This window comes from Palaemon carinicauda, chromosome 8 (assembly GCF_036898095.1).
Source record: "Palaemon carinicauda isolate YSFRI2023 chromosome 8, ASM3689809v2, whole genome shotgun sequence".
In the NCBI taxonomy this organism is placed as follows: Eukaryota; Metazoa; Arthropoda; class Malacostraca; order Decapoda; family Palaemonidae; genus Palaemon; species Palaemon carinicauda.
Genome location: NC_090732.1, coordinates 112,271,598 through 112,292,049, shown reverse-complemented (window position 1 = coordinate 112,292,049; position 20,452 = coordinate 112,271,598). Strand labels below are relative to the sequence as shown.

Here is a 20,452-nt window from a genome sequence, read left to right as displayed (position 1 = left end):
TGTATATATGGTCAATCTCTAGGGTATTGTCACTGTCCCTTGCATCTGCCATTCATGAGTGACCTTTAAACCAGCATGGTATTGTACTCATACTGCTGGATAGAAACTGACCGAAAATATGCACGAAGAACTCAAACTCTATGCATTATTTTTTCAGTCATGAAAAACACATAATAACTGATAAATCACAACAAGTACAGAGGACGACAGGGAGGTACGCTACTCCTTGACAAGCATCAACATGATAAACAATATCAAAATTCTATTTATGTCAATGGCTCTTACCTGTGAAACTCACAGCTGACTACCATACTACACATCTAGGAGCTGGCAAAGTGATTAGGATGAAAATAATCCTACACTCAGAAATTTTCAAAACTGTTTTGAAAAAATTCACTTTCTAATTCTAATATTCCATTCTAGCATTTGCAGTACCTTGGAATGATTAAATAAATCATTAATTTTCTTTGCTAAACAACTCTATTAAGTAAATAGCACTTTTCAATTAGGAATAATCTAAGCTTAGTAATCCCACCCTACACACTAAATATCACAATTGAAAATATTCCATAAACTATGCAATTCTCATTGAAAAATTCAAGACTCCTTACCAGACCATGTACCATAATACAGAATTTAAAACCGAGCATAAAATATGTACAGTTATCTTTGAATAAAACATCTAAAACAAAAACTATAGAACCTAAATTCCAACAATATTTATGAGAAAATACAGATTTTGTAATATAATGCTTTGCAAATATAGTACTGTCTTGTAGCCAGTGAGCTACAGCGAAGGTCTTTTCAAGAATAAATTCTTAATGAAGATAAGTGAGGTAGCCACTTTTAACTAAAATCATGAGCTTTTACTTTCAGGTAGGGAATATATGCCTTCTCCAATTCCACATGTGTTATAGATTGAAACGACATAGCATTCTCTGATAAGGGACAATTGGGAAACTTATCCTACACCACCATCAATTGATTCTATTCTATTCACATAAACCTTTGAAGCTCTGATAGGACATAGAAATCTATCCTCTGGTTCTTATTAATTTTCTGTGTCATTAAAATTATGTGACAGGTTCTTGGTATTAAAATCCTATTTCTGGGGGGCCTGTGACGGCCGGTGAGAAAGGTCCTTCCTTATACCTTTCCTAATATAAATCTTCCAAATATACTAGAGAAAGATAAAAGCATGGAATGCAGAGGTTACAACCCTCGCGCGAACACCTTGTAGGTGTCGTGTATTAAACAAAGGCGTGTGTAAACCACTATTCACAGGTTGTCTTCCATTTAGATAATCCCTTCATCAATGGGGAGGGCCGTGACAGGCCCTAGATAACATGGTTGAACTCCCCAACGACACCTACCACGCGCGCCCTCTAGGACATCCTTCTTTAATTGGACTTGAAGCAAGCATAGTTTTTTTGGGCACAGTGTTTTTTTCGAAGAATTTCTCGTTATTTCAACATGACTGACGTTGTTACTTCACCCTTACCAATGTTAAGTACCATAGTTTGTTTTGGCAGCTTTTGACAGTACCGGGCATTTGTTCTATTTCCATTATGGTGGTTTTTAGTTTTGGAAGCGATTGTCCTGCCGAGATATCGGCAGCCATTTTGGGTATGTTCGCTTCGGTAAATTTTCTAGTTAATTTTGCCCATCTGGTACTCTGTCAGATAGGTTATATCACTTACGTTTTATGGCCTTTTATGTTATCATTAATTATTATTAATTTTTACTATGGTATTTATTTGCTTACAAGTCCAATTTGGACCTACGAAGAATAGCGATTTAAGATAGCGTTTTAAAGCATAGTAACGATTTAAAGCTTAGCGATTTAGTCTGTTAATTTGTACCCTCCTGGAGGGTTCGTTTTAGACTATATCCTTGTTTTTTTGTTACGTTGTCGTTATTCTTCGTTATTACTATTACTAAGAAAAGCAATCAATTTTATTAATTTTCTTATTTATTGTGTGATGTTAATTTTTAATATGTAACCTTGAGAGCGAAAGCATAGAGTGCTCGTTTCCTGTTCTACAGGTATGAGTTATCCTTTCTCTCGTTTTCTTTGAGTAAGAGAGGTGAATTTCCCGTTCTCCGTTTTTATACGATCACGGGTTATTCAGGCCTCTTCTCAGTATCAGAATTGATGATAGTACGTTTAATATTATAAACGATTTATTGATGTGGTTACTGTTAATATAGCTAACACTATTATTAGGTACGTTAGTGTATGAGTCATTAATTGGGGTCGTTTTATACCGACACCCTTAGCTTCGCCTTGAGTTATGCTTGGCTCCGCCTTGAGTTATGCTCCGCTATAATGGATACTCATTGGGTGAGAACTAGTTATCGTTCCGGAGCAGATTTTTGGAGTGCAACGGTGAAATCCGGCACTCGGACTCCGGCTGAAGCCTTTTACACACGAACCTTTGTCATGTTTGATCACAATTACACAGTTAAGGCCCCCGTTTTCATCGTATCTCCGGCTTCACTGGAGATAACTCATTCATTGAGGATAATGTTATCGTACCGGAGACGGTCACGATATCACGATGACGGGCCTTTGCTACCGGACCTCCGGTAAAAACAGAGATCAAGCAGGAGTCCAGAACCGGAGTTAACAGTGTGATATCGATGAAGTTTAGAGATTCATGCTATGTGGTTACTGGTTTTCTATTATAATTTCTTATTTTATTAAGGTGTTAGCTACTACCATACTCACACATTAATTAAGATTTAAGTGTTTCTGATTCATAAGTCAATGACAAGAATCTCAAGGAACATCCAGACTTATGTCTTCTTTCTTTTTACAGAAAGTCCGCTGCACTGCCAGGGGCTGCTCCGCTGCCTTTACTGATCCCATGGGCCATGATCTATGCCGGGCCCATGCCCATTGCGCCATATCCTTCTCTCGGGAACCGGGACAAGCCCCCTATACGATATGGTTTCCGGAGGCATGCATGCTCTGCTATGGGCTGTCAGCCCTACTCCTGAGCGAGGAGGTAAGTTGGTTCTAGTGTCCCTGTTAATATTCTTTGCGAAGAATTAATTGCTCTTTGTATATTGACTTCAGTTTTGACTTCATCATTAATTCCCTCTCCTCTTTCAGGCTGATGATGAATCTCTCAGGGAGGCGAGAGCTACTCTCCGACCTTGGGTGTCAGGGTTTGGGAGGAATGCGCCTGCTGGCGCACCCTATCTTCTTGATGGAGACATGGCTTCTCGCCTATTCCCAGGCTCTACTACTGCAGCAGTTCCACCGGAGACAGCGGCCCCGTTAATTGAAGTGATTAGAGAAACCATTCTAACTGAGGAAGAGGTTTTAGTGACGGAGGCCGAGCCCTACCTAGGTCTGGACGAGGAACCCATGGATGAGCAGGTAGGTGGTGTTGAGTTGGTGGACCCCCTTTCACCCCACACTCCTTCCTCTTCTACTTCCTTTCACGGCTTTGATAAACCTACGGCTTCTCCTCTAGGTTCCTCCATTCCTGTACGACCCAAGGTGAAGCCACTACGTACCTTTAAGCCTTCAGCTTTGCCATTATCAGTGTCACCGGTTCCGGGACCCTCAAAGGATCCTGATGTTCATATTGCTATACCTAAAACCGTGACTCCTAAGAAGTCAAAGTCTACTAAGTCCAGGGCTTCGTTAGAGGATCAAGCTCGGGAGCCCCCTTTATCCGCCGCCATGGTCAGGGATATTGTGAAAGAGCAGATACAACAATATCTTCAACAGTCTAGGGCAGACCGAGGAGCTATGACGGAGCACAAAAATATGGTGGCAAGTCTCATCCGCTCCGGAACTCAGATGCCCCCTCCTTCAGCCCCGGACGCATCGAAGTTACCTCCCTTCGAGAAAAACAACCCTTGGAGGTTTGCCTTACATGCTCCATATATTGATGGTGCCATAACTCTAGAGGGCATAGGCACCCGTCCTCTAGAGGACTTAGAATTTTACCCTCCGGGACTAGAATTCCCATTCAACGGCTTCGTCCGATTGAAAGAACATGCCTTGGTTAGGTTAGACAAGGTACCGAAGGAAACGGTAATATTCCCTAAAGAGCAGGCCCAATCTTTCTGGGCCAGGACGTTGTCAGACTGGGGTTGCACTAATTCCAAGCTCACCCCACACAAAGGAGCCTACACCATATTTACAGCTTCTCCAGGTATTACCTTGCCTATTACAGATAAAGTGGCAGCTCTTACTTTTCAGGCTATCAAAGAAGGTTCTGCCATGCCAGCTCTTAAAGAGACCGATCCCACCTCCATGCTCATTCCGAGTACCGTTACTATCTGGGATGATGCCCCCGCTACTTTCACAGTAGGGAAGTTAGACCCAGACTGTGCCTCTAATCTGTTCTCCGAGAAGCTTCCTAAATTACCAGATATTCTTCTCAAGACTGAGTTTGAGGCACGGAATAGGTTGGCTAGGTCTCTCCACTCCATTACCTCCGTGGAGTCCCTAACCTCACTTTACCCGACCGAGACCATGTTCCGGGTATTCACAAAGAACCTGTCTCTGTCCTTCCAAATCGACTTACACGAGTTTTGTTCGGCTCGGGTTAGTTGCAGGAAGCACGTTCTTTCTGAGGCCACGATCAGGCATGAACCGAATAGGCTGATAGCTTCCCCCTGCTGGGGTAAGAACCTTTTTCCTCAGGAGGAGGTGAACAAGGTACTACAAGACGCTGCGAGAGCAAATCAAAATTTGCAAGTGAGGTGGGGCCTCACTGCCAAAAAGAGGGTTGAAGGGCAAAAACAAAACTTCTTCAGGAAGAAACAGAGGTTTGCCCCTTACAAGACGAGCCGAGGTCACTACCAACAATCGTCGATTGCCCACTCGTCTTCACAGTCTCCCACTGCTTCGTCTCCTCTACAGCCGAAACACCCTCAACAGGTGGTCTACCTCACTGCTCCCCCAGGTACCCAACCCAACCCCGTTTGGATGCCCTCACCCGCATACATCCCTAGCTACGGACCCTCAGGTCCCTTTCGTGGACACCAGAGAGGTAGCTACAGGGCTAGAGGACAGTTCCGTCAACGAGGCGGACCTAGGACAAGGGGTTCTCGAGGAGGGAAAGAACCTAGATTCACTCCCTCGCAATGATATAGTTCCGGTAGGGGGGAGACTTTACCACTTTCGAGACCGTTGGACCTTCAGTCCGTGGGCTCACAGCATAGTCTCCAAAGGCTTGGGGTGGAAATGGTCACGAGGTTCCCCTCCTCCACCAGTGACCTTCTTCCAGAGACCCACATCCATTCTGAGAGAGTACACCACCGAGTTACTACAGAAAAAAGCAATCAAACGGGTTCGATCGCTGAAGTTCCAAGGCCGCCTGTTCACAGTTCCGAAGAAAGGCTCGTCGGCATTGAGAGTGGTCCTGGACTTGTCAAAGCTAAATTCTTACATCCTCTGCGACAAGTTCCGGATGTTGACCATCTCTCAGGTACGTACCCTGCTTCCCCGTGGGGCCGTCACTACCTCTATCGATCTTACCGACGCCTATTATCACGTACCAATAGCTCGAAACTTCTCTCCTTACCTAGGTTTCCGTCTAGGCAGGAAAGCCTTTGCATTCAAAGTCATGCCCTTCGGCCTCAACATTGCACCCAGGATATTCACGAAACTGGGAGAGACGGTGCTAGAACAACTCAGGAACCAAGGGATTCAGATCGTTGCTTATCTGGACGATTGGCTTATTTGGGCTCGGTCAGCCCTGGAGTGCAACAGAGCTACGAAGAAAGTACTTCGTTTTCTCGCCAACCTGGGATTTCGGGTCAATCTCCAAAAATCCCGCCTACTTCCATCAGACCGCTTCGAATGGTTAGGCATACAGTGGGACCTTGCACGGCACAAGCTGGTTCTACCTCCCAAAAAGGTAAGAGAAATAGCTTCCAAGGTCAAGAATTTTCTAAAACACAGGCAGGTGTCCAGAAGAGCCTTAGAAAGAATCCTCGGCCTTCTGCAATTCGCCTCAGTAACAGATCGCCTATTGAAAGCCAAACTCAAAGACATCAATCGAGTTTGGAGAAAGAGAGCCACAGTACCTTTAAGAGACAAGGTCTCGAAAATCCCCTCTGTCTTGAAAATGAGATTACAGCCATGGTCCGAATCGAAGAACCTTTCCAAATCGGTTCCTCTTCAATTCCCACCCCCACAAGTGACAATTCATACAGACGCGTCTCTGAGTGGATGGGGGGGTTACTACGAACGTCAGATGTTTCAGGGCTCTTGGTCACCCGCCATGAAACACTTCCACATCAATGTTCTCGAAGCCATGGCAGTGTTCTTGACCCTGAAGAGGCTCTCTCCTCCGAGGTCGACCCACATCAGAGTAGTGTCAGACAGCACAGCCGTAGTACACTGCATCAACAGAGGAGGATCCAAGTCGCCCAACCTGAATCAGATCCTGGTCACTATCTTCACCTTGGCAGCAGAAAAGAACTGGTTCCTGTCAGCAACCCACCTAGCGGGAGTCCAGAATGTGATAGCGGACTCACTATCCAGGATGAAACCACTGGAATCAGAATGGTCTCTGGACATAATTTCATTCCAGTGGATACTCAGGCTGGTTCCGGGCCTTCAGGTAGATCTATTCGCAACTCAGATGAATCACAAACTTCCTTGTTATGTGACACCAAACATGGACCCTCAGGCTTATGCCATAGACGCATTAACCCTGGATTGGAACCATTGGAGGAAGATTTACCTATTTCCACCAGTGAATCTTCTAATGAAAGTATTGCACAAACTACGCTCCTTCCGGGGGACAGTGGCCTTAGTAGCACCTCACTGGCCAAAGAGCAGTTGGTTTCCTCTCCTCCTCGAGCTGAAACTCCGACCCTTCCGGATTCCATTCCCCAAACTAACCCAAGTAATTCAAACACAGACTGTGTCAGATTCCTCAAGGATAGCCAAAACCCTAACTTTGTGGACTTCATGAAGTTTGCAGCTCATAAAGACGCAAACATTGACCCGGAAAACGTTCTCTTCATCGAAGCGGACAAAAGGGACTCGACAATTCGTCAATATGATTCGGCTGTTAAGAAATTAGCAGGTTTCTTAAAGAATTCAGACCACACTCGTATGACTCCGAATTTAGCCATCTCGTTCTTTAGGTTCTTATTTGACAAGGGCTTGGCAGCTAGCACTATAACTACCATCAAGTCAGCTTTGAAGAAGATATTCCTGGTTGGGTTTAACATTAATCTAGCTGATTCCTATTTCTCATCTATTCCAAAAGCATGTGCTAGGCTTCGGCCGTTGGATCGGCCACAAAAAGTCTCTTGGTCTCTGAACAATGTCCTCAAACTCGCGTCGGACACTGACAACGAGTCCTGCTCTTATATCACTCTGCTTAGGAAGACGTTATTTCTATCAGCTATGGCCTCAGGTGCTAGAATCTCAGAACTAGCAGCGCTCTCACGTAACCCGGAAAACATAGATTTCCTCCCTACAGGCGAAGTACTGCTTACCCCAGACAGAGCTTTCCTAGCAAAAAATGAGGACCCGCAAAATAGGTGGTCCCCTTGGAAGATCATCTCTCTTCCCCAGGATCCTTCGCTGTGTCCAGTCACTACTCTCAGGACCTTTTTAGCTAGATCTGCCACCCGCTCGTCTGGCCCCTTATTTATCAGGGAACAAGGTGGTACTTTGACCATTCAAGGTATCAGACAACAAATCCTCTACTTCATTAAACATGCTAACCCGGAATCATTTCCCCATGCTCATGATATACGGTCAATAGCTACCTCTATCAATTACTTCCAGAACATGGACTTTGATGACCTTAAAAAATACACGGGTTGGAAATCTCCTATGGTTTTCAAACGCCACTATCTAAAGAACTTACAGGCCCTTATATACCCTACGGTTGCAGCGGGGAGTCTTATCTCCCCCCATTAATCTCTGATTATTTCTTTATTCCATCTCTTCTCTCCTCCCTCCTGACCACCTCTCACACCACGTCGCCACTCTCCTGGGTGGTTCGTTAGCCCTAAGTTATTTTGCCATGTTTAATTGTTATGATTTAACTGTTATTGTAATTACCATTCCTGTAAAGTTTAGATATGCTTAGACATGTAAGGTTGATTCCTTTCACGACGGGACACTCAGGTGATCCCTGGTCCTCATATTATTTTAGCATTACATCCCCTATGCCTATGGCTAGTTTATGATTTATGTTTACTTACAGTATTATATTATTGCCTTACATGGTGTTTGTTTTCTCCTTATTATGTTATTAATTTATTGGGCTTGGAAGGCATTCTCTGGTACATTCTCACCGGCCGTCACAGGCCCCCCAGAAAAGGGATTTTGACGAAGGAAAAATCTATTTCTGGGAAGAGGCCTGTGACGCCCGGTAAAACCCTTCCCGGTTATTTGATACGGACCCCACCCCTCTTTTTCCTTGCCAAGCCATATGTTCTTGCAGAAGGATGTCCTAGAGGGCGCGCGTGGTAGGTGTCGTTGGGGAGTTCAACCATGTTATCTAGGGCCTGTCACGGCCCTCCCCATTGATGAAGGGATTATCTAAATGGAAGACAACCTGTGAATAGTGGTTTACACACGCCTTTGTTTAATACACGACACCTACAAGGTGTTCGCGCGAGGGTTGTAACTTCTGCATTCCATGCTTTTATCTTTCTCTAGTATATTTGGAAGATTTATATTAGGAAAGGTATAAGGAAGGACCTTTCTCACCGGGCGTCACAGGCCTCTTCCCAGAAATAGATTTTTCCTTCGTCAAAATCCCTTTTAGCTTTAAAACCTAATGAAATTGATAGAATGATTTTATTCACAGCAAATCCCACATGCCTAGACAGACCTTAAAGCTTACTAACTAGCTTGTATGAAATCAATGGCAAAACAAAGTATTCATTGTTAGCTTTGATAAACCTATTTTAATTAATGGTTCACATGCTAGACCACTAAAATAATTCCAAAGCAAATTCAAATTCCAATGAATAATCGGTTGTTTTTAAATATCAAAAGCTTTGAAAACATCTCAAATGATATCAGATGTTGACAAGTCGAATCAAATATGTTTCAGAACTGAAATAACCCTCATAAGACTGATTAGTTTATAAAACTGCATCCACTGTGCACTGAAATATCCTGAAGAACCCCAAAATAGAATAAAAAATCAATGAAACAAGAAATAAACAGAATACTAAAAATTTTCATTTCTAACTACCTGATGTTCATATTGTTTTGTTCTCGAAGGTGACTTATATCAATGTTACCCCAAAATGCTAAAAAAATCATCTCCTTTCCTTCAAGAGGCCATCCATCTAACCCTCCAATGAAACATCTGGTGACTAACGGCAACAACCATGGTGTGGTTAGCCCGCCCCTGCTTTGCCTTCACTATCAAAGTCGAAACTAAAATTCTATCCTCTTAACATCATTAGTCAGTGGCAAGGAAGGAGACATGCATTTGAACGTTAAAGTGAGTGAAAATATACCATATTTTATTATCAAAATTCCTTTTATTTCTATAAATCTTCCCAGATATTCATATTGCTGACTCCCATACTCTGATGGAGGGGAGTCAAGAAGGAAGGAGATAGGAAATTTAAATTCTTAAAATAAGGCAGAAATTACTGCTCAGTGAGCATATATAATATTTATAACACTTCCAGTAAACGGAAATTACTGCCAGATCTTTGCTCACAATTCTTTTTATCATAACATTAAATGCAAAAATGTTTCCCCTCAATTTTACTAAAGATGGGTACTGCAAATGACGGTGAATTGGTCTGTACAATAGGCGAGCAATGGGGTATCAAGGTAGTGTGTGTCACGAAGCATACTCATAACACTATTCAACAGATTTCATAAGTGTTATGAGCTGATCAGTTAGGATTTCCATACACCCGTTTTCATTTCTAAACTGCTTTGAACAGAAGGTGCAACAATTTTTATTACAACCAACCTTTAGTAATTGTGAAAGCTTAAGGGGGCCGGCCGGCTAATGTCGTTTTTTGAAAACAGGACTTTGACATCCATACCACTTAATAAGGTGACTTAGGACATCTCCAAACTGTATAGGATTTTTGTCTCTGACCTTCGGTTTTGCAATGCCAAGGCGATTTATCGTAAAAATTAGTTTTTCAAATTCTATCTCCTTCCTCGATACTTAATATTAAGACTTGGGATTACTACCCTATATAGACCTGATTTAGACCTCAAATAAAAGTTCTTTTTTCTAAGAGTCTTTTTTTTACTAGATATGAAATTTTTATGGTAAAAAATAAACCCTATAAATCAGGGAAAAAACTAAGAAATAAAAAAATTAAAAAAAAAAGTGGAAAAAGGGTTCTATTCGATTATTTTATAATGTCTTTCTAAGTTTTATAATGTCTCTCTAAGTTATATACCAAACTTTAAACTTTTAACTTTTTAACTTTAGAACTAAGGGAAAAGATAGAATTTGAAGGTAAATAAGTATAGTTTTGAGATATGGGCATTCAAAGTTTCTCTATGTATTTTTACAAAGACAATATTAATAAATCCTGATTATTATGAATTCTGTTCCTTTTTGGATAGTAATAAACCAAAACAATATTATTTATCATAATCTAATTATAAATTAAGATCCCTTCGCTCAATACCTTGTTTATTTAGGTGAGACGGTTGCTCCTTCACTAAATCCGCTAATACCACCGATATTACCCACTTCTGAACTCTTACTAGAGAAAATTTTCTTCTTTATGTTAGCGAGAAGTTGAAATTGTCTTTTCCTCTATAGCATATCTTTAAAACAAAGGGAGAAGATAGAATTTGAAGGTCAATAAGTATAGTTTTAAGATATGAGAGTTCAAAGTTTTTCTTTGTAATTTTACTAAGACAATATTAATAAATCATGATTATTATGAATTTTATGTTCAATATTGGATATTAATAAACCAAAACAATCTTATTAATCATAATTTAATCATTTATGAAGATCTCTTTGCTTAATATTTAATCATTTATGAAGATCTCTTTGCTTAATAATGATATTTTAATTATAAAATAAATTTTTGAATATACTTACCCGGTGAATATATAATAGCTGCAACTCTGCTGCTCGACAGACACATACATAAAAAACTCGCGAGCGATCGCTATGCAGGTTGCAGGTGTGCCCACCAGCGCCAACTGTCGGCCAGATACCACTCTCGGATGTAAACAAAACCTTCAATTTCTTCTCATCCCACTGCGTCTCTATTGGGGAGGAAGGGAGGGTTGTTTAATTTATATATTCACCGGGTAAGTATATTCAAAAATTTATTTTATAAATAAAATATCATTTTTAAATATTTAACTTAGCCGGTGAATATATAATAGCTGATTCACACCCAAGGAGTGAGTAGAGACCAGAGTTAAATATGTTTACATCGTATAAGCTAAGAGTTTTTTCATTTTGACAGTTATCAATATAACAAAACCAAAATAAATAGGTACCTGGTAAGGAAGTCGACTTAGACGATTACTCTGCCTTGTAAGTCTGTCTTCCTTACGGAGCCCAGCGATCCTCTTAGGATGCTGACAGACTCCCAGGAGCTGAAGTATCAAGGGCTGCAACCCATACAACAGGACCTCATCAAACCCCTAATATGGGCGCTCTCAAGAAATGACTTTGACCACCCGCCAAATCAACCAGGATGCGAAAGGCTTCTTAGCCTTCCGAACAACCCATAAAAACAACATTAAAAACATTTCAAGAGACAGATTAAAAGGATATGGAATCAGGGAATTGTAGTGGTTGAGCCCTCACCCACTACTGCACTCGCTGCTACGAATGGTCCCAGTGTGTAGCAGTTCTCGTAAAGAGTCTGGACATCTTTCAAGTAAAATGACGCGAACACTGACTTGCTTCTCCAATAGGTTGCGTCCATGATACTTTGCAGAGATCTATTTTGCTTAAAGGCCACGGAAGTTGCTACAGCTCTAACCTCGTGCGTCTTAACCTTAAGCAAAGATCGGTCTTCCTCACTCAAGTGTGAATGAGCTTCTCGTATTAACAATCTGATAAAATACTGTATGACAAAGCATTCTTTGACATATGCAAGGATGGTTTCTTAACCGAACACCATAAAGCTTCAGATTGGCCTCGTAAAGGTTTAGTACGAGTTAAGTAGAACTTAAGAGCTCTAACAGGGCATAATACTCTTTCTAGTTCATTGCCTACGATCTCCGATAAGCTAGGAATATCGAAAGATTTAGGCCAAGGACGAGAAGGTAGCTCATTCTTGGCTAGGAAACCAAGCTGCAGAGAACAAGTAGCTTTTTCTGACGAAAACCCGATGTTCTTGCTGAAGACATGAAGCTCACTGACTCTTTTAGCCGAGGCCAAGCATACCAGGAAAAGAGTCTTAAGAGTGAGATCTTTCAGGGAGGCTGAATGTAAAGGCTCAAACCTGTCTGACATGAGGAATCTTAGGACCACGTCTAAATTCCACCCAGGTGTAGCCAAACGACGTTCCTTAGAGGTCTCAAAAGACTTAAGGAGGTCTTGCAGATCTTTATTGTTGGAAAGATCTAAGCCTCTATGCCGGAAGACCGAGGCCAACATGCTTCTGTAGCCCTTGATCGTAGGAGCTGAAAGGGAGCGAACTTTTCTCAGGTATAAGAGAAAATCAGCTATTTGAGCCACAGAGGTACTGGACGAGGATACGGAAACTGACTTGCACCAGTCTCGGAAGACTTCCCACTTCGATTGGTAAACTCTAATGGTAGACTCTCTCCTTGCTCTAGCAATCGCACTGGCTGCCTCCTTCGAAAAGCCTCTAGCTCTCGAGAGTCTTTCGATAGTCTGAAGGCAGTCAGACGAAGAGCGTGGAGGCTTTGGTGTACCTTCTTTACGTGTGGCTGACGTAAAAGGTCTACTCTTAGAGGAAGACTTCTGGGAACGTCTACCAGCCATCGAAGTAACTCGGTGAACCATTCTCTCGCGGGCCAGAGGGGAGCAACTAACGTCAACCTTGTCCCTTTGTGAGAGGCGAATTTCTGCAGTACCTTGTTGACAATCTTGAATGGTGGGAATGCGTAAAGATCTAGGTGTGACCAATCTAGGAGGAAGGCATCTATATGTATTGCTGCTGGGTCTGGGACTGGAGAGCAATAGATTGGAAGCCTCTTGGTCAGCGAGGTTGCAAAGAGATCTATGGTGGGTTGACCCCAAGTCGCCCAAAGTCTCTTGCACACATCCTTGTGGAGGGTCCATTCGGTTGGAATTACTTGACCTTTCCGACTGAGACAATCTGCTAGGACGTTCAAGTCGCCCTGGATGAACCTCGTTACTAGGGAAATGCCTCGATCTTTTGACCAGATGAGCAGGTCCCTTGCGATCTCGTACAGAGTCAATGAGTGGGTACCTCCCTGTTTGGAAATGTACGCCAAGGCCGTGGTGTTGTCCGAGTTGACCTCCACCACCTTGCCTCGAAGGAGATTCTCGAAGCTTATCAAGGCCAGATGAACCGCCAAAAGCTCCTTGCTGTTGATATGCATGGTCCTCTGACTCGAGTTCCACAGACCTGAGCATTCCCGACCGTCCAGCGTCGCGCCCCAGCCCAAGTCCGATGCGTCCGAGAAGAGAACGTGGTTGGGTTTCTGAACTGCTAGGGGAAGACCCTCTCGTAGACTGATATTGTCTTTCCACCAAGTCAGACAAGTCTTTATCTTTTCGGAAATCGGGATCGAGACCGCCTCTAGCGTCTTGTCCTTTTTCCAGTGAAAAGCCAGATGGAATTGTAGAGGTCGGAGGTGTAGCCTTCCTAGCGAGACAAATTGCTCCAGGGATGACAGCGTTCCTACCAGACTCATCCAAAGCCTGACTGAGCAGTGTTCTTTCTTCAACATCTTCTGGATGACGAGCAGGGCTTGATCTATTCTGGGGGCCGACGGAAAAGCCCGAAAAACTTGACTGTGAATCTCCATCCCTAAATACAGAATAGTTTGGGATGGGACCAGCTGTGACTTTTCCAAGTTGACTAGGAGTCCCAATTCCTTGGTCAGATCTAGAGTCCAATTGAGATCCTTCAGACAGCGATGACTGGAAGAGGCTCTGAGAAGCCAGTCGTCCAAATAAAGGGAGGCTCGGATGTCCGATAAATGGAGGAATTTTGCCACATTCCTCATAACGGAAACCTTCTCAGCGTTGTAGTCCTCTATCAAGGACGCAAGCTTAGACTTCATGTCTTGCAGTAACACCCATTTAGGGTCTACGGAAGCAGGTGCGGTAACAGACGGGGTTAGCGAATGAGACGGCACAACTTTGCCTCTCTTAGGCGGTGAGCAGTCATCAGATGACGGCAACGGGTCCGAACTGTCCCAGTGGCTACATCCGGGACGTTGGACTTGTCCTGAAGGGACCGACTTGCGTTTTAAAGGTCTAGAGACCTTGGTCCAAGGTTTCTTACGTGAAACACCTTCGGACGACGAGGTAAAAATGGGCTCTCTCGTCTTATGGTAGGGGCGATCTTGACGAGATATGCCTGATACCAAAGAGGGAACGTCTGTTCGCTGATCAAGGCCTCTCGAACCCATAAGTCGTACGACATTGCTTCTCCCCTGGGCTTGGGAGCTTGCAAGAGGTCCCGGACTAGGTGGACGACAGGCATGAACAGACGAACCCTCGGTCGCAACACTGTTCACAACACTTTGCGTAACACTAGGCACTTTCCCACTTTCCGCCGTGGCACTTTGGCACTTGAGTTCCTTCACGTCCGCCATGAGTTGATTCCGGTCACTTGCTAAAGCCTCAACTCTCTCCCCCAAGGCATGAATAGCACGCATCATGTCTTGCATAGACGGTTCCTGAGTGCTAGGAGGGGGGTTAGGAACAACCACTACAGGGGAAGGATTAGGTTCAGGGGCATGTGGAGAGGAAAAATCTACAGACCTAGAAGAACTTCTCCTTACCCTATCTCTCTCTAGTCTGCGTGTATATTTATCAAATTCGATCCAATCGAATTCCGAAAGGCCCACGCATTCCTCACACCGATCTCCCAATTGACAGGTTTTACCCCGACAATTGGAACAAACAGTGTGAGGGTCGAGAGAAGCCTTTGGAAGACGCCTATTACAGTCCCTAGCATTACACTTTCGAAACTTGGGAACTTGAGAAGGGTCAGCCATTTTGAATTAGTCAAGGGAAAATTCCAAAAATCGATCCAAGTCATCAACAAATAATCCGATTCAAAAAAGAGTTCAAGGGTTTATTTGAAGAAAAACACCTGTACTGCGAAAGCTCAAACCAAATTAAAGTACTTCACCAAATATGATGGGAAAAACTCCAGGTTCTACTGCGAGTAAAAGTACGTCTTGTCGACACGTCGACAGAGAAGAAATTGAAGGTTTTGTTTACATCCGAGAGTGGTATCTGGCCGACAGTTGGTGCTGGTGGGCACACCCGCAACCTGCATAGCGATCGCTCGTGAGTTTTTTATGTATGTGTCTGTCGAGCAGCAGAGTTGCAGCTATTATATATTCACCGGCTAAGTTAAATATTTAAAATTTAATCATTTATGAAGATCTCTTTGCTTAATATCATACACCTTTAGGTGAGACGGTCGCTCCTTCATCATCTCTCTCCTTCGCTAACTCCGCTAATATTGCCGATATTACTCACTTCTGAACTCTTATTAGAGCAGATTTTCTTCTTCCTTGTAATAGCAAGATGTTGAAATTGTTTTTTCCTATTTGGCATGAAGAAATTCTTGAAAAAACCAAGAAAAACAGACGTAACAGCGAGTGAATGTCAGAGGTCAAACTCAAACGTGTACTCTCTCTCAGGTCTGTGCTAGCACTGAAGGGTAAAATCATAAAACTTCTTGTCTAGTGACTCATGGAATCTATGCAGAGGCCATTGCTCACAAATTATCTTATATAAAAATGTAATAATTATCAAAATTTACGATAATAGAAGAGATACTGCATTTTCTTGTAAGGATCAATGTTTTTGGTTTATTGCGTTACTTTTACTAATTACCCTGTAACTATGAAAGTATGAGGAATTTTCACAAAATATTTCGTATACGTACTGCTTATTCCTATCCTCTTCCATAAGTGAGGAACATTGTCCTCTGAAGTTGGTTGATTGGACATCCTTTGCCTTTTCAATTCTTTGCGTCTTGGCCATCTTGTACGGCTCTTATCATCTTACAGGCTAATCCCCCTCTTTTCATATGTCAATGATAATGACCAGGACTTGGCAAGTTACCTTATTAGCTGCCTTCCATTCCAGTACCTCTCCCCCTGATTGTGGACCATTCCCTATGGGATTATTCACTCTTCCTGTCAACTTGACAGTACCTCTGTCACTTCGTGTCAACATGCCTGGGGTATTGAAAGGTCACTTTTATCTTGGCTATTAGATATAGTTGCCGCCTTAACCCAGCTACTACCGCTTTGGGGGCAGTTGTTGCTGTCTTAGGCACTATGATAAATGAATTTTCCCTCTTCGGTTGCTCAACAGACCGACTCTGGAGGCACTGATGTTCTTTTGATGTGAACCTTTCCTTCCTATTCCTACCGCACTTTCATAGATAGTTTCTTTTCAAAACTCTCCAATGATTTCTGACCTGTTTGGCATGAGTCTTAAGCCATATTTCAGCTGGTAGGTTTATGTATGTTAGGATTAACCTTAAGCATTATTTATTTATGAAAGTGCTTTTATATGCTTAATGTTAAGAAGAAATATTTTCCGATGATTTGTACTCGTTGAAATTTTTTCTTCTTTACAGGTTGATGATGAAATGGTGTGACAAGTTGCCTTGCTGGAAACATGCGGACTGTCATGTTTCCAAGGGGTCTATTTCAATCTGAGAACCGACTAACTGTCAGGTTTGCAAAGTCTTCCTTCATACAGGCTTCCACGCCACCAATGTCTCCTTGGACGTGCAAGAACGGAGTAGGAAGACACTCTGTCATTGGGTTAGAAGCTTTCAGAGGAGCTCTCAACAAGGTGCCCCTTATCTTCCTTCTCGGGAACTGAAGAACCTCCTCTTTCCCAAAGCTGAGGTGACCACCATTTTTGGTCACCAATTACCAACAGTTCAACTTCCGCCGGTGCCAGTAAATCATATGGATGATGAAGCACGTGACACTCTGCAAGTCATGAGCCTGGATGCCGACAACATGTTGACAGCTTCTTCTGTGTCATCAGAGAGGGAAAGGATCTTGCTGACCACGGAAGCCTGAGAAGTCATTGGATGTACCTCGGGCGAGTAGAGTTCCCAATACTTCTTTAGCTTATTCCCCCATCCCCGCTGCTCAGGCCCCAGCTTCTACCTCTACACCTGTTTCTATGATAGACAAACCTTTGTTTCCTAGTCAAATTAAATTTATTGTGTCCATGGAAACTTTCATGGAAAACCTAACTGCCAAACCTGAACGTTCTAAAGCAGATATCATGGCGAGGATAGATGCTTTACAAAAGGCCCTTCCTTCTATGGCTCCCCCAGCTCCGAGCCTACCTGAATGCAGTTAAGAACCCTTGGCATTATACTGAGCATATGGCCTTAAGTGAAGGGTTCCTCCACATTGGTGAGGGTTGGGTTCAGAGCCAGTCTCGGACTTGGAATTCTTCCCATCGATCGATAATTATCCTTACTACTATGTAAGGCTTAAGTCAAAAGCGTCCATTAGGGATAATACGATCAGCTCAAAATGTGCAACACTGGAAGGATAACCTTCCGGTTGCCCAAGTTGCTTCTCCAATCCACAAGGAGGGCCACAACAGAAGAACCGCATCATCTGAGAGAGACTCCCCTGCAGAGGACTCCTTCACAGCCCCTCTATGAGAGGCAATGGGCAAAGATCCCGCCCGAGGTTGTCCCAGAGTTACCAGGGCGCCACTCATACTCGACCGTTCCCTAGAAGAAGCCAGTCGGGTAGAGTCAGGATAAAGAGATCGAGCCGGAGGAGAATGAAGTCGGGTCTTCTTCCCTTACGAGGCTGACCTCTCAGGGGAAAAATCCCTCTAAGGCTTCTTTTTCTTCCGCCTACCAAACCTCACTCACTGGGAGGGTGACCACTCCTGGCACACACTACAAGGAGACTCCTTTGTGCATGAATGACCCGGGCAAGTAAGGCAGAGACCGTGAGGATCCATCTCCTCCGAAGACATGAAGATGCCGCAACGGCCCCCTTCACGACCCGGATAAACTCGCATGGTTGGATCTCACGGGCAAACACACCTAAAAAGAAAAAGAAAAAAAAATTAGTTTCAGCCAGTTTAGGTTAACGGGAGAGTGCGATAGGTCTACATTTTACCGAGCCGAAATAAAAAGTGAGTTAGTCACCAGTGCTGGTGAGAGCGGTGGTTAAACACAAACCCGCTACCCCTGCTAACTAGCGGTGGGAAGTTAAATCCTGTTTAACCTTCAGTTTCAACTAGTTTTCAGCTCAACCAAAATAACAATGCTATATCAAAGAGCGGAAGATTTGTATCTTGCGTCAGGACAACTAGTTAAAATGACTGTAAGTACATCTGTCCTTCTTAGCGTGTGGGCGGGGCTTCCTCCCCACCAGATAACCAGCTGTTTTTACCTCGCTAAAAGCTAAACGGCCAGTTACTAGCTACACTGACATCATACCCCTATTGAAGGTCAAAAGTTTTTATTATGTATTGGAACAAACATCACTTAGAATAAAACCTTTGGGGAGCAAACTCATGAATAATATTCGAGTATGAAAAAAGTTGAAATTCTTGAGGGTAGGTTGTGTAAATATTTTCAAAAAGATTGGCTTCCATAAGAATGAGACTTAAGGAGAAATAAAAAGAAAAAAACAAATTAATTAGTGAGTAATTTTAAAAAATATAAAACCAATACAATTTTTCCAACCTGATATATTTGAATCAACTCCTTCTGGTTGCTTCCATGTGGCTCCTTTTACAGGTACCCACCAGGGACTGGCAGCTACTGCTTGCTGTATGGTAGCACTTACCTCTTGTGATAATTCACTCTCTAACACAAAGGAGTCCCCAAATTTCTCAGCCTACAAAATGTCAGTTGATTAATCCTTGTGATGATGTTACTTAGAACTATGTTACTGTATATAATTATAATTAAAAAAGTTATGGAATAAATTATGTAATTTCTAAGTATCATAATCATAATTAAATTACATAAATTGCCCAACTAATATAGCTGACATTTACAATCTCAGTTAATGATAATAACTTATTCAAATTGTAAAAAAGGGAGCAATAAGTGTAATGTGTGAATATGATCTGGAGCACATAAAAGGAAATTCAAAGAGTGAATTTGACCTAGTTCAAAAATTCTATTTGCTTACTATCCCAAAATAGGATGAAGAAAAGCAACAATGGATGGGATACTTAACTAAGGTCATGAATAGGAGATATGAAGGGAATAATTTGATTGATATACCAGAAGCTGAGGAAGACCTTGGTGTGCCCATGAATGACTTCAGTGTGTTTGAAGTCGAAGCTATCATTAAAAAACTAAAGAGATGGAAAGCCCTGGATACAATGGAATAACTGTTGAGATGATATTGGCTAAAAATGAAGTGACTCCCAGAATACTTACAAGATTATTTTGTAGAATGTAGCATGAAAAGGCAAAACCTGATGAATGGGAGTTAGGAGTGTTGGTGAAAATGGCAAAAAAAGGAGATCTGACTGATTGCAATAATTACAGAGGCATCACACTTACATGAGTAGTTATGAAAATATATAGTATGCTATAGTATGCTTATTCTAAAGAGACTAGAGAGAAAGACTGATGAAAAGCTGAGAGACGAACAAGCAGGATTTAGAAAAGGTAGAAGTTGTACTGACAAAATTTTAATTTGAAGACATGTAGTACAGCAATGTGTAGAATAAAGAATTCCACTTTTGATGGCATTTGTGGACTATGAAAAAGCCTCTGATAGTGTGCCTCAGCCAATTTTTTGGAGAGTCCTGCATTACTGTATTATGGAGTTCCTCTTAAAAATGTAAATTTGATTAAGTCTGTTCATGAGTATAGCAAGTGCTAAGTTAATGTTAGTTGATTCCTATTAAAAATTTTCATTTTAAGACATGTGGTAGAGCAATGTGTAAAATATACAATTCCACTTCCACTTTTCATGGCATTTGCGGACTGAAAAAGTCTTCAATAGCGTGCATCGGCCAATTTTTTGGGGAGTCCTGCACTATTATGGAGTTCCATAAGGGAATATGTTGTCATCTATGTTGTTTATCCTCCTCATTGATTTTGTAATGCATAGAACAGTTGGAGATGGTGGAGTAGGATTGGACTGGATTGGTAACAGGAAATTAGAGGACCTAGAGTATGCTGATGATGCTGTCCTTATTAGCAGAACACCACAGGACTTGCAAAGTTTGCCTAACAGAATGCATGAAATATCAAATGAGGTTAGGCTCAAGATAAATAAAAGAAAACAGAGATGATAAGAACAGAATATTCGATGGAAGATGAAATA

The 20,452-nt window shown here is 42.4% G+C and overlaps 1 protein-coding gene across 2 annotated transcripts in view; it reads right to left on the bottom strand.

The window, feature by feature from the left end:
- The window catches only part of LOC137645836 (formylglycine-generating enzyme), a 147,974-nt gene that overhangs the window by 64,949 nt on the left and 62,573 nt on the right, over positions 1-20,452 (bottom strand). For both annotated transcript variants that reach the window (XM_068378818.1, XM_068378817.1), the window contains exon 3: positions 18,847-19,000. In XM_068378818.1, the coding sequence (XP_068234919.1) occupies positions 18,847-19,000 (154 nt within the window). The remainder of the gene's footprint in view (positions 1-18,846; positions 19,001-20,452) is intronic.